Source organism: Malaclemys terrapin, chromosome 7 (genome assembly GCF_027887155.1).
Source record: "Malaclemys terrapin pileata isolate rMalTer1 chromosome 7, rMalTer1.hap1, whole genome shotgun sequence".
Lineage (NCBI taxonomy): Eukaryota > Metazoa > Chordata > Testudines > Emydidae > Malaclemys > Malaclemys terrapin.
Genome location: NC_071511.1, coordinates 101,865,221 through 101,879,263, shown reverse-complemented (window position 1 = coordinate 101,879,263; position 14,043 = coordinate 101,865,221). Strand labels below are relative to the sequence as shown.

Genomic DNA, 14,043 nt, shown 5'->3' with positions numbered 1-14,043 from the left:
TCAGTGGCAGGACTGCCCGCCACGTCTTTGGGGGGCAGCATTTCGGGGTGGGAACTTCCACCGCCTAAGGCGGCAGAAAAACTGGCAGCGCTCCTGGGTCCTGGCCACCAGTCCAGGGGGGCTCTGCATTTTAATTTAATTTTAAATGAAGCTTCTTAAACATTTTAAAAACCTTATTTACTTTACATACAACAATAGTTTAGTTATATATTATAGATTTATAGAAAGAGACCTTCTAAAAACGTTAAAATGTATTACTGGCACGCGAAACCTTAAATTAGAGTGAATAAGTGAAGACTCAGCACACCACTTCTGGAAGGTTGACAACCCCAACTTAGACTTTGATCCAAAGTCCCTGGAAGTCAACAACCATCCTTCCATTTGACTTATATTGAGTAAGGTTGTCTAAAATGGACTCCTTCATCCCCATCTCACTGTTAGCATATTCCATTAAATCCCTTTTTACGGTGTTTTACATAAGCATATTGATAGTCTTTGCAAAGTGAACAGCATCAAATGTATGGGATGACTGATTAATGTTTAGGTGAAATCCCAAATCTATTTAGCATGTTCAAGCACATACTTTCAAGCTTGTCTGCCTTCAAGAAGCAACTATATACTCCACAGGAGAAAATACCCATAAAAAAGTAGTTTAGTGTGAAAGATTGATAATGGGATTATTGCTCAGACACTCAAAACTTGATATTTGATATCCTATCAGCCTTTCATTTGTAAGGAAAGCAACAATTGTCCTAGCCTGACATGTTTATCATTGCAAAGCTGAGCCAGTTATCTAAATGTGATAGCTCCTTGGTTTGATAATATTCTATCATGTCTATGGCAATTCATGCAGAGCAGGTTAGTGCAACTGTAAATCAAAAGTACATTTCTTATGGTGACTTCTGCTTCTTAGAATACTTCAGTATTTCAATTCAAGAAGCCTTTTCTCTAAACGGATACATCTGGCATGATGTGATTTTTTTTTTTCTTTTCAGTATAGGAAAAGTATGACTCCCCTGTGTTTAGATTTTTCTCAAAGAACCTGTTTTTAACTACAGACCTAGAGAACATAATTTTTAGTATATATACACATTCTCCATACATACATCTCACAAGAGTTTTAATTACCAGTGTGACACAGGCTTTCACTAGAGCTCTTACATGACATTGTTTTGGTGAATTCAGTGGATCTCTGTACCCAGATATACCCTAGTGCCTTCTGCCAGTCGGCATCCAGAGGTTCTTGAGTCACAGAGTATAACTGATTAACTCACCAAAAACTAGCACTACTTTATTCTTAATCAACTCCTACTGTATGTCTAACAGAGGCCTTCCAACAGTAGGTGATTACAATATGGAGGGCCACCCAACCTGGCATAGATTTACAGTGCTTTCTCACTGAAGTAAATAGAGTGGTATGGGATAAAATTTAATTGAGATTTTGAACCCATATTTTTGTAATCCATAAGAATTACATAACATCATAGAATTAGTTAAGATTTGAGTTTCAAGCTCACCTCTGAATTTCCTCTCATTTGCACATTTGAATCAAGTTGAATCAAAGTACACCTCTACCCCGATATAACACGATCCGATATAACACGAATTCGGACATAACGCGGTAAAGCAGCACTCCGGGGAGGCGGGGCTGCGCCCTCCGGTGGATCAAAGCAAGTTTGATATAACGCAGTTTCACCTATAACGCAGTAAGACTTTTTGGCTCCCGAGGACAGCGTTATATCAGGGTAGAGGTGTAGTGGCTTTATAAATGCATGGATCATTTTAAAATGACCTCTCAATCTAACACAACAATAAATACTAACAATTGTTTTTCCCTCAGGACTAAAATACACAAACCCACATATATCACAAGCTGTTAAATTCAATTCCTACTCAACAATCATTTAACAAAAAGCCTTTGTGACCAAAAAAAAAAAAAAAAATCACACAACGCACAGTCTCTGTATGATTCAGATTGAATAAAAGCGGCTACATGGTATCAAAGAAAATCTCTTACCTGGAAAAGGTGAAGTCAAAACTGGTATTTTGACAGGTGACAGAGTGAGCACATGGCAAGGTTGGATACTTGTAGGTGATGGTCCCTGAGGTGCTTCTGAATCTACGGACACCATGGCAGCTGCTAATGCAATTGTCTGATGACTGCCCACTTGTTTAAGGCTATTCTGGCAACCACCTATGGAAGGGTTAAGTAAAATTTGTTTTATTTTACATTTGAAATAAATATTTGTTGGCAAGTTAAGACACACACTCTATAAATAATACTGTTTTTCAATCTTCCTATATTACAATATAAGAAGACACCAAAATGTCTTTATTATTATTGCAATATTAGTAGCTTAGTCCTCTACTGGCTGCACATCCAGCCATCCAACTTAATTTAATAGGACATCAAGATGCATCAGAATTCTATGTTAATTCACTGGAGTGTTAGGTGTCATTTTACACACTATAAAGTTGCTTCACACGCTGACTCACCCAAGGTCACAGAATATGTCTGGTTGAGCCAGTAATTGAACCCAGATTTCCCAAGTCCCCAGGGAGCACCTTATCCACCAGACACCCCTCCACCCTTAACTCATAGCTTTTGTACCATAGACTGCTTTTTGTGTTATAAATGTCCCTGGATAGTACATTTTTAAAAACAAAAAAAAATGTTTTCATGCTTTCAAATATAGGTTCTAACATAAAGGAATGGTGATTTGTGCATGATTTGAAAACATCATGTATATTGTAATTTATCTATATAGTTACCACAATCATGTGAAGAGCTCTGGATGGGGGGGCACAATAGTAGCAGTTGCTGGCACTTACCCCATCTTTGGCCTAGGGGAAAATGCACTGAACCATGCAGAGACCAAGAATTCTGGTCTCACTGAACGGTGTTAGTTCTGTATACTTTACTGTCCTTATAACTGAACAAGGTCTCACACCCCTGTCTTATAAAGGCAGACAAGTGTCATATACTCATTTTACAAATAAAGGAACCAAGAGGTAACATGAGGTCCCTTCTGGCATGGCTGTGAATAGAACCCAGGTATCTAAAATGGCAAGTCTCGTCCACTTCGCTATGCTACTTTTTAGGATGAACTTGCTAAATCTTTGTACTTGGGTGTGATAGCTGTAACTACTAGGTCACATTACCATCAGAACTAGGAACAGAATCCTGCATGGGCTCTACATTCCAGCATTTCCTGACTTTTGATTTTGCAATCGAACCATTTGTATATATTTTTTAATATTACCTATATCTATAGGACTATTCTCCTAATTATAGGCAAGTAATTGCCATCAATGATACCAAGTTGCATGTACATAGAAGCCCTGCCACTGGAAGCAGGGCTTCTATGTACATGGAAGCACTCTATCCACAGAGAACCGCCTGATTTAAATGGGAGTTCCATTGGGCCTGAAGAGAAGAATGTACCCCGTACTATGTAACATTTACCTTTAACATAAACAAGCTTAGGGGAAGACCTTTAGAGCTCAATCACGTCTAAATATGTTAAATAAACAAGAAAATGAGTAGTAAAAATCCTAAGAAGGAAACCTAATTTGACAAACACCAGCTGTTACCCTCTCTACACTGAGCTATGTATTCAAAAATTAAGCAATCATTAGCTTATTATGTCATTTAGCAAATGTTTTCAGTTCATGTGGAAATCCTTTAGGCAATAAGAGCCAACTGGTAATTCTGCAAAAATCACTATTTGATCAGAGCTGTCACTTTAGGCATTTCACAGGTTTATAGCATTTCTTTTTCCAAATGAGTTTGGAGACTAAAGGAACCCTTAGGGCCAGATCCTGGTACCTCTTGTGGCCATTTCCCACCTGCCTACTCACATAAACCACTTGAAGAGCTGGCAGATGTGGCTATCTAGGGATTCTTCTGGCATGGGAGAACCTCTCCTGGCTATATTAGGCTATACCTCTCCTGCCCCCAGTGGAGGCCAAGATAAATGTGGAAAGGTCAGTGCCCCCTGTGTTCTGGTGATTTCTGGCAGCTAGAAGAGTCCCTTACATCCATGTATAGCTCACACAACTTGGAGCAGTCCAGAGGCTGCTTTGTGTTGTGCATTATGGCTAAGTTGCCCCCAAATCAGAGGACATGAAGGTGGCCTTATACCACTACCCTTATGTCCCACTCCACCACTGAGCTGAGTACAGAAGGGTCAGATCTGAGACTCAGACCCTTGGTTCTTTCTATACTCCAGTAGATTTCTAAAAAGGTAAAGTAAACCAGCGGCCAAATTTAACACAGGCATAAGAAGAGTCATTCCACTAAAGTCAACAGAATTGTGAATGTTTTGAATTTAGCTAAACAGGAGAGTGGGTTGTGTGGGTAAAGAGATTTCCTTTAGTATCTATATTTCTTAAGCTTGCACTTCCCTCTTTATTAGTCTTTGTTTGCAATGCAGATGTAAGGAAAATATTTTGCCAGAAAAATAGGCTTTACAACATTAGTAACACATACCAAATGTATACAGTATTCATTTCAAGTAATTTCCATTATTCCTGATGTTGTTGTCAGTTCTAAGATATTTTCAATTAAAAAACAAAACAACAAAATAACAACCACATGTAAGCCATATATAAGCACATGTCCTTGTTAGTACAACAAGCACATAGGCCAGAGAAACACTAGCAAATACGAATACCAAGTCTTTGATATTTCAACCTGCAACAAATGAAAGAAAGATTACATCTACCAGGGCCAAAATGGAAATATTCAAAAATGGCAAGTCAAACCATCTGATGACAATGATTTTGTTGTTGTTTCTAACATTTCCTTCTGGGATCTCATGGGCCTATGGGTTAAGTTAATCAAATCCTCATCAGTAGTCTGCCCTTGGATAGAGAGTCTGTGTTTCCAATTCCAGGGATTTTCTGCTGTCACCAAACAAAACAGAAAAAATATCCTATAACTGTTCATGGATTCTGAAAAAGTATATAAAGAAAAGAGACTCTTCTACGTTTCCCAAAAGGCTGTTATTAAGCAGAGATAATGTTCTCTTCTAGCTTGATTTTTTTAATTAAAAAAGGATTCTGCAACATAAAGATACAATTCTCAACATGGGTGAAGGAAAGGAACAAAACAACAGTATAGGAACTAGAACAGTGTGCAAAGTAAGCCATGCCATCATCTTCTTAGCGTATGCGCAATGTGCCTCAGATGGCATGTGACCAGAATTATCACCAAATTTGGTCCGCTGTTTGGATCATTAGTACCCAGCCTGGGCCAGGGGAGCTAACGGGGAGTGTGACATGAATGCTGATCCATGCCCCCAGCCTTGCCATGAGCACAAGTGGATGAAATTAGTGAAGTGCTAGAAGTTTTCAGGACTTGAGCCCTTTGTTACCATTTCACCAATCAATTAATAAAGTTTTGGTGATTTCCCTGCTTTAGATGGAGTGTACTCTCTCTCTCTGGACAGTATTAAATCATTCCTGGAAGAAAGGGCATATCTAAAGATCCTAATACATCGTTCAGATAAAACTTTCTTCTCTGGAACATATCAGATTGTGCCAAATAGCAGATATTTTCAAAAAGTTTTCTGAGAATCACCGCTATAAGGTCAACACTCAGATACTTCAGAAGTTGAATAATGTTCTACACTATCATCAATATATGTCTGAGAAACAAAGTCTAATGCTTTTCAGTGATGTTCACGTCTAAGAAGTTGGGGTTTTTTTTAACCTAGAGATGCTTGCTTATCACAGAAGATTTCTATTTAAGTGTGAAAACACATTAATATGTTGTTAAGGGGAAAATATTTGTGGGAGGCTTTTGTTAAAAATGATGGCAGCACACTTATGTGTGAACAACTGAGGAACAAGATAGCAGGGGTAGCCATAAAGACATGAACAAGAAAGGACAAGAGAATCAACCTAAGATTAAAGAAAACAGGGGAGTAGGTAGATAACCCAGGTTCCACAGCAGCAGGGCCGGCTCCAGGCATCAGCTTACCAAGCAGGTGCTTGGGGCGGCCACTCTGGAGGGGGGCAGCATGTCCAGCTGTTCGGCGGCAATTCGGCGGATGGTCCCTCACTCCTGCTCGGAGCGAAGGACCTCCCGCCAAATTGCCGCCGCAGATCGCGATCACGGCTTTTTTTGTTTTGTTTTGTTTGGCTGCTTGGGGCGGCCAAAACCCTGGAGCCGGCCCTGCACAGCAGATACCATTTGATCCCCAAACATCCATTATATAAGCAATTACATGGTAAAGTGTCTAGACACACAGCAGCCTAAGACTAACTGTTTCTGTTAGACCTGCTTCTTCATTCTCTCACAGGGTTATCTATGTAGTTTTGGGATTCAAGAATTGTCCCTGCTTTCCTATACTTGACTCATGTGCCTCATGTCCATCTGACAATTCTGACATCCTGAAGTTCTTACTACAGTACATGCATGGTGTATTTAAAGAATGAACAACTACTAAAGACCTACAGGAATCACCAGCCTGAGGAGCCACACTAGAGCATACCAGAGACTGTGCTCTATTTAGGTCCTGAATTATCCCACTTTTTCTCTTTCACAATAGCATACTTTTTCCATTCACAGTGACTTTGTCCATGACATACAGACAATGAAACAGGATTCTGTGCTGCTCTTTTGTCTGCCCAATGTCCTCCCCAACCTCATGTTCCTTTTATGACTTCTTTCTCTGCAGTCATAAAGGACATATCGGAATGTGCTCTCTCATTATTACTACTATTAACAAACAGTTAAAACCATTACATTTCTTCCCTAGGATCAACAAAATGGGCTGTTTCTTTTCTTTAACAAAACAGAAATAAGGATTTTGGATGCCACTGGAATTTACAGGTTCAGTCCTATCTGAAGAGGGCAATTCCAGCTCTTCTTTTAAAAAAAAAAGTTCTTTGTACTATAGAATCTCACTGTGCAAATTAACTGATTAAACTCATTTAAAAATGTTCTGCAGTTTTACAGGCTTATGGGCTTTTTTTTTTTTTAATTCTGCCTACAATGGACTTTTATAAAGATCTTTCCCATAAGATCTACAGAAAAAAAATTAAAACAGCAAAATCAAGTCATCCACAAAGGAAAGTAAATTCTGTGATTGCATCAACTAGCAGAGTATCAGAGGGGTAGCCGTGTTAGTCTGAATCTGTAAAAAGCAACAGAGGGTCCTGTGGCACCTTTGAGACTAACAGGAGTATAGGGAGCATAAGCTTTCGTGGGTAAGAAACTCACTTCTGACTTGCATCTGAAGAAGTGAGGGTCTTACCCACGAAAGCTTATGCTCCCTATACTCCTGTTAGTCTCAAAGGTGTCACAGGACCCTCTGTTGCTATCAACTAGCAGAGGTGCTGGAACAATTTGTATAGTGGGGGTGCTGAGAGCCATTGAACCAAACTGTAAACCCTGTTTATAGCAGAAACCATTTCATGCCAGGGGGTGCGGCAGTATCCCCAGCACCTCTAATTCCAGCACTTATGTCAAACAGTTAAAAGCCTTTGAAATACTTCAGTCATCTAGGAGGGGTGGAATATCTTAAATATAGCAGCACAGTGCTCCTTGCAACTTGCTTTATATCTGTCCATTAGGATGGGTAAAATATATGGGGTTTGCTTTTAATTTTGTTTTAATTTATGTTGCAGATTCCCATCCATATTTTTTTTTTATTAAGTGCCTCACAGGGACTGACTTTTTGTATTAAAGTGGCATCTTCTTCGCTTTGATGAGAAAATTAGTTGGACTTTAATTTTGCAGTCCTTTCTACTTCACCGCATATCTTCAAAAGACATCAGTCTAATACAAATATAACTGTGTTTCAATGTGCCTGTGTCTGTACCTACACACAACCCTCCATATGCAGTGGTAATAGCTTTATAACAAACTGTAAAACAGTTGATACATCTTACAACTCTAAAACATTTCAAAAATACTTTTTATATTGTATACATGTTCAATAGTAGAGTGTGGGGGGAAATATCAAGGACAACACTTGTAAAAAAGTGAAAAACACTTTGAAACTGCTAAATCTTTATATATAAATTTTTAAAAATATTTTTCAAGCCTTATAAATATATTTGTAGCAAATGAAAGCGCTATAAAATGAAATATCACTTAAATCCCATTAGGCTTATAAATGTAATAACTTTTAATGTATAGTTGTTGACCTTTTTTAATTTAACACATTATACACTGGAGAAGATGTACACCCTTTTTTTTTTTTTTTTTTTTTTTGAAAGATAGAGGTTTATTTCCTTAATTCATAAAACCATTTTGTTGAATGTGTATTTCCTTGTTTGTTTAATAGTTTGAATCAAGGAATTAGTAAACAGAATAAACAAAGGGCCAGATTTCCCCTCATACCGTCTGACCACATGCATAATGTCATCACGTGGCCATGCACATTGCCATGTAATTCCTCTTGTTTTTGAATCCAAGATTTCATTTAACAAGGAATGATGTCTATCACTTATGATTGTTAGGACACCTGTAAAAATGTGAATCTCAAGTGATGCAGTGATGTTTGCCTGAGAGCTTGAAACAGGAGTTCTGAGAGGTCTGAGCTGCCCCATTTTTACCAACTAAAACCTTAGGCCAGACTCAGACTTTATGATCTATTCCACAGAAAGGGACAGCATGTTGTCATGCTGTCTCTGGAGCAGCCCTGGAGGGAATAAGAGGTGACAGGTCCACACCTGTCACAGCATATGCTCCCTCCCTGTCAAACTGTGTAACTATGCTACCAGATATGTTGAGGGCTCAGAGTTAAGGTTTCACTCACACCCATTCCTTCCCACCTGTACAAAATGGTGATGAGGCAGCTCGGCAGAGCATGCATGCCCCCATCCCCCATGCTCAGAAAGTTGAGGTAAGGTGCGCCAATGGGAATAAGTAAGGTGGTGCTTTAAATTCCTTCCATTCCCTTGAGCTGGAATGCAGGATAGGCTATAATTAGTTCCCTAATTAGGAGTCTTCTTATAACAACATTATTAACTATTTCACTACCAGTTATTTTAGCAGCAAAATCAAGCTACTGTCCTTCTCTGACATTGCTGGATGTAGTGGCTGATACTGGGAAACTGTGTGACAGAGCAGCTAGTTGCCATCAATGATTTCAGAGATGAGAAATAAGAAATTCAATCCTGTTCCCAAATCTGAAGTCGAGACCACCCTTCCCAAAATGGGGAGGAAAAAAGGAGATGCATCCTCCCCCCACTACTGGAGCCAGAAGCAAAACTCCCTTCATCTTCCTGGGTGCCAAAGGCCCTTATTGTCACCTACGCAATGGCAGAACTTCTAGCTTCTACATGACACCTGTACAATGCAGTTTTACATTTTTCCATACAAAGGTCTAGTGCAGAATGGAAAAAAAAAATTGTAAACTTGGGCCCGGTTTAAAATTATTCTGATAAATTCAGTTTAATACAACACAGATATTATATTAACTGGAATGAGGAAGGGCAGTTGGGACTTTGGGGTCAAAGTCTCAACTGTCTGGAAATTCTATCACATAATTCACTGCTCCAGGCCACATAATCTCTGAGTGTTGCATAGAACCCAGGGCCTTGCTTATATTGGTGTGAATCAGGAATAGCTATACTGAAATCAATGAAGATACACAGATATATGTTTAATCACGATTATATACAGAGTTTAATATTAATTTTTCCACAAAGGTTGCCATTCAGCACACACTGATATAGTAGCTGGAAATATCTTGCAAAAATATCACTTAATCCTAACATATGATTGTGACACTTCCTGAGCTAACTGCGCCTCTGACCTCTAGGTGGCTTCTGGCTATTACATTTCTCGGGGCAGTATCCTGTGATCCTCTCCCTCCAGACCGGGGACCTAGGTCTGCAGATTCCTGTAATTCACATTCAGGTCTCACCTTAGTTCAGCACAGGCAGTCCTATTCTCTCAGGGGAAATGACAGGGTTAACCAGTGACTAGCCAACTCTTGTAAAGCAGAGTACTATTTATTCTGAGAGACCGATATGGCAATTTCTTGCACTATCTTTGGGAGATCTTACTGTATTAAGTTTATGAATCATTTTGGGCCAGGGATTGTATGTAATTTCATGGGGAAGAGTAATTACACTTTCTCCAGAATTAATAAGAGGGGGGAATGATTAGGCAAATTCACTCTGGCTGTAGCACCTCCATAAGGGTACCACCACCTGGAAATGCTCGCATATAATAGTTCAAACTGGATTCTTCAGAGACAAATAGACAAAGAGAGGACTTTTGGATATATAGCTTGAAATTAAACTAACTCAGGCCTGCTTTCTGATCCCATCAGGTCTCAGGGTCCAGCCATCACCTGTGTCTGGGCAGAGACCCTTGTCCGACTGCCTTCTGACCAAGAGTCTTAAGGCCACACAGCCCCCTGCCATACACTGCGGTAACCCCAGAAAGCCAGTCTACCTAACAGCCAGCACCTGTGCTTTGCTTTCTCTCCAAGGGCTATGACCAGCATGGCTAGAAGTTACAAGTTACCACAAAGCTCTCTCTCAGCAGAGGCATTTTTTCTTAGGATAAAAGCATCACAGAGAAGACAAAAATCAATACCTCCTTACAACACATAGCAAAATCTCCTATCTACCATCCAGAGATCCAGTTCCAGAGTGTTTGAACCATGTGATTGCACCCTTAAGGAATATGAAGGAAGCCGAGCCTCTCACTGAGGAATGCATTTAAGAGGGACTAAAAGAGGTCTAAAGAATGGCTCACCCTTTTACTGTGACATCATCCTTTCTTTTCCTGCAATCCCCTCTCACTTATTACACACTTTCAACTTTTGCAACAAATGAAGCAGGGATCCGCCTCCTTCAATACACTGCCCTGATTCATCCTCAGAACAAGTCCAACCTGTGCACTAAATCAAACAAGGGGTGCTGAGCTAACAATAGTATGTGATCTTGTAATTAAAGATTTTGTAATGGATATGAATAAAGGTCTTAAGTGCTTGGCTTTGCAACCTTAATATTCTTTTTAACATATTTTTGTGTCTGTAATTTCCTAGTTTTTTATATAAAAAAAAACCCGAATAAACAAATTCCATCATGTGTACTCACATGGGTCATCAGCAGGACGGGAAACTTTAGATCCACCATACAGACCTCTGCCACCTGATCCAACAGAGTAACTCATAACAGTAGGGGGTTGTCATCCTCTATGTGGATCAGCATATAACACAGTCAACCTGTGGAACTCCTTGCCAGAGGCTGTTGTGAAAGCCAATATTATAACAGGGTTCAAAAAGAAAATGAGAGAAATTCATGGAGGATAGGTCCAGCAATGGCTATTAGCCAGGATGTGCACGGATGGTGTCCCTAGCCTCTGTTTGCAGAAGCTGGGAATGGATCACTTGATGATTACCTGTTCTGTTCATTCCCTATGAAGCACCTGGCTTTGGCCACTGTTGGAAGATAGGATACTGGGCTAGATGAACTTTTGGTCTGACCCAGTATGGCTGTTCTTATTAGCGGGGCTTGGGTCACTTTGCCTATGGGTTTCACAGATATTTGCTGACAGAAGAGGAATGGTCAGACTCAGAAATCCTGGGTTTCATTCCAGCCTCTGGAAGTTAGTGCACCCTAGTGGGCACAGACTTCTACTCATTTCAACACTCTCCCCCGCAGTTTCTGTTCTATTTCCTTCAACTTGTCCTTGTCCCATTCCTGTCTCTTCTCCATCCCTGGTTCCTTGTCCCAGTCCCATCCTCCTCATCTAGCTAGTCCCAATTCAATTTCTCAAGCTTCTCATCCCACCAAGTTCCCGTCTTCTCCATAGCAAGTCCTAATTTCAGGCCTCTGAACTCCCTGGTTCAGTCTTCTTTCCCCACCCCCAACTCTCAGCCCCCTTTCCCACCAGTCCCAGTTCTTGCCTTTCTGGTTCCTCATCTGATCTTTCTCCATCACTACCACACTGGCGTCCAATCACCCCTTTCCCAACCATGTTCCTCATTCAATCACACTCCCCATGTCTTTGTCCCAGGTTCCTGTCCCCATCTTTATGCCCACCCCATCAAGTTCTTCCCCAGTATACTAGCTAGTCCTCAAATCTGTCTCCACTCCCCACTCACCTCTTTACTCTGCCCCACTGGTTCTTAGTCCCAGTCTCCTTGCCCAGACAGTTGCAATCTCTCCCCCTGCGATGGGTCCTCATCTAATTAGTCTCCCTCCACCTAATAGCTCCCAGTCCACTCCATTTTTCCTTTCCATCTCCCAGTTTCAGCCTCATTGCCCAATCACTCCCTGTCTCTCACATCTGCCACCCAACTCCCAGGCTCTGCCCCTCATTGCCGTCTCCTTGCCCAGCCAGTACTACCCTCCTTCTGCTCCCAATCTCCTTGTTCAGCCAGTCCCAGTTTCCACCCCCATCCACAAACTCTTTGTCCCAATTTACTCCGTTCTCTCCTCCCCCTGCAGATCTGGCTGTTGTCCCCCTTTGAACCAGGCCATTTCTTCCTCCATGCTGCCTGGGCCCAGCAAGTTCATCGATAGCACAGGACAGACAGGCTCACTGCTCTCAGTTTAACTACCCAGACCTGGATCCAGCATGGCCTATAACAGCAATTGAAAGGCTGGAACATGCTCATTGGAGACCAAATCTTCAGGAAATTTAGCAGCTAAAAATATAAAAAATCTCTACTAAGCATATGTGAACTGCAATTTTTCAAAGGTTATAATTAGCCAAATAAGGGCAGATTTTTAGAGGGACAGGAAAGAGTGTACCCCGAAACAAAGGACATTCCTTTGCCAAATTTCAAGTCCATGGTCTAAGGCATGGAGATGTTAGAACTGTTCAAAGAAAAGGTCACTAGAATTTAACATGGGCAAAAAAATGTATTTTCCCTATCTTTGTTCTTGGAAACAGATGAAATATATTCGTTAAATTTTTCAAAAAGATTCAGTAAAATTATAACCTACTGAAGCCAGGTCTTAGAATAGGAATAATAGTGATCTTATTATGGGAGGGGCTGGAAACATCTATTATTATGTTCCATCTAAAGATCTTAAAGCCTTCTGCATACTTTACAAAATATGAAAAAGGACATCCCTTTTGATATTTCCCTTCAAGCAGATGAAAGAAGCAGAAGATTTGCTTCTTTGAGCAACAGTGTATTGATGGGAGAGCTAGTCAGGAATTGTCCATTGGAATGATTTTGCAAATGAAAATGCAATTTCTGCAAAACAAATTTTCTGTGGGAATATTTTCCTTTTGCTGAAAATAATTGATTTTCTATTAGGAAAATTAAACAAAATATTTTATTTCAGGTTGGTTCAGCCAAATATCAAAACATTTCAAATTTGGAACTGATCAAAAATGTTTAATCTCAAGTCAGTTCTAAAAACATTAAACTACAGTCACATTGCCTTACAGAAATGGTAGTTCTGGCCCCCATTTTCTCTCATGGGCCAGGCTCTTTGGAGGACAACATCTCCCACAAAGTATTTCTTCTGCATGGTGCATCATGGGAACGCATGATTAGATGCATTATGGGAGGTGCAGTCTCGCCAGGGAACCTTGTCCATATGAGTAAATGGTGGCCAGAACTACATCCCAGCTCAAGTGGGATGGGTGGATTGAGACATTATATCATCATTTATCCAACAAACCAACTGAAGCCCCTCCACATGTCACCAGACGGCCTAGCTGAGTGTTTGTCCATTTGCTTAAGAAAAGCCCAATATGTCAGCACCCAGCAACATTGCATCTGCATTCTCTCTTAACAGGCTATGAGGGATAGTAACTCGCTATATATTTGAGTTTACTTGTACATTTGCCTGTACTGATTGTAATCAGCAGTCAGGTATTTTGGGATACTTCATAAAATGGAATATATTACTTCTATTTAAGTAGCAGCAACTCTGTTTCTTAATATAATGAAGATACATTTCTATTTATAGCTCATCTCTCCTTCACAGCATGCTATATGAAAGGCTTGTTCAACAAGATTTCTATGGAAAGCCTTTTTGAACACTAATAAAAAGTGTACTACTAAAAAAAAAAAAGGAACATTGCCTGCAAAACAGTGACTG

At 40.2% G+C, this 14,043-nt stretch overlaps 1 protein-coding gene across 2 annotated transcripts in view; it reads right to left on the bottom strand.

Annotated features, from left to right (window-relative positions):
* The window catches only part of TCERG1L (transcription elongation regulator 1 like), a 225,551-nt gene that overhangs the window by 200,927 nt on the left and 10,581 nt on the right, over positions 1-14,043 (bottom strand). For both annotated transcript variants that reach the window (XM_054033548.1, XM_054033547.1), the window contains exon 4: positions 2,018-2,194. In XM_054033548.1, the coding sequence (XP_053889523.1) occupies positions 2,018-2,194 (177 nt within the window). The remainder of the gene's footprint in view (positions 1-2,017; positions 2,195-14,043) is intronic.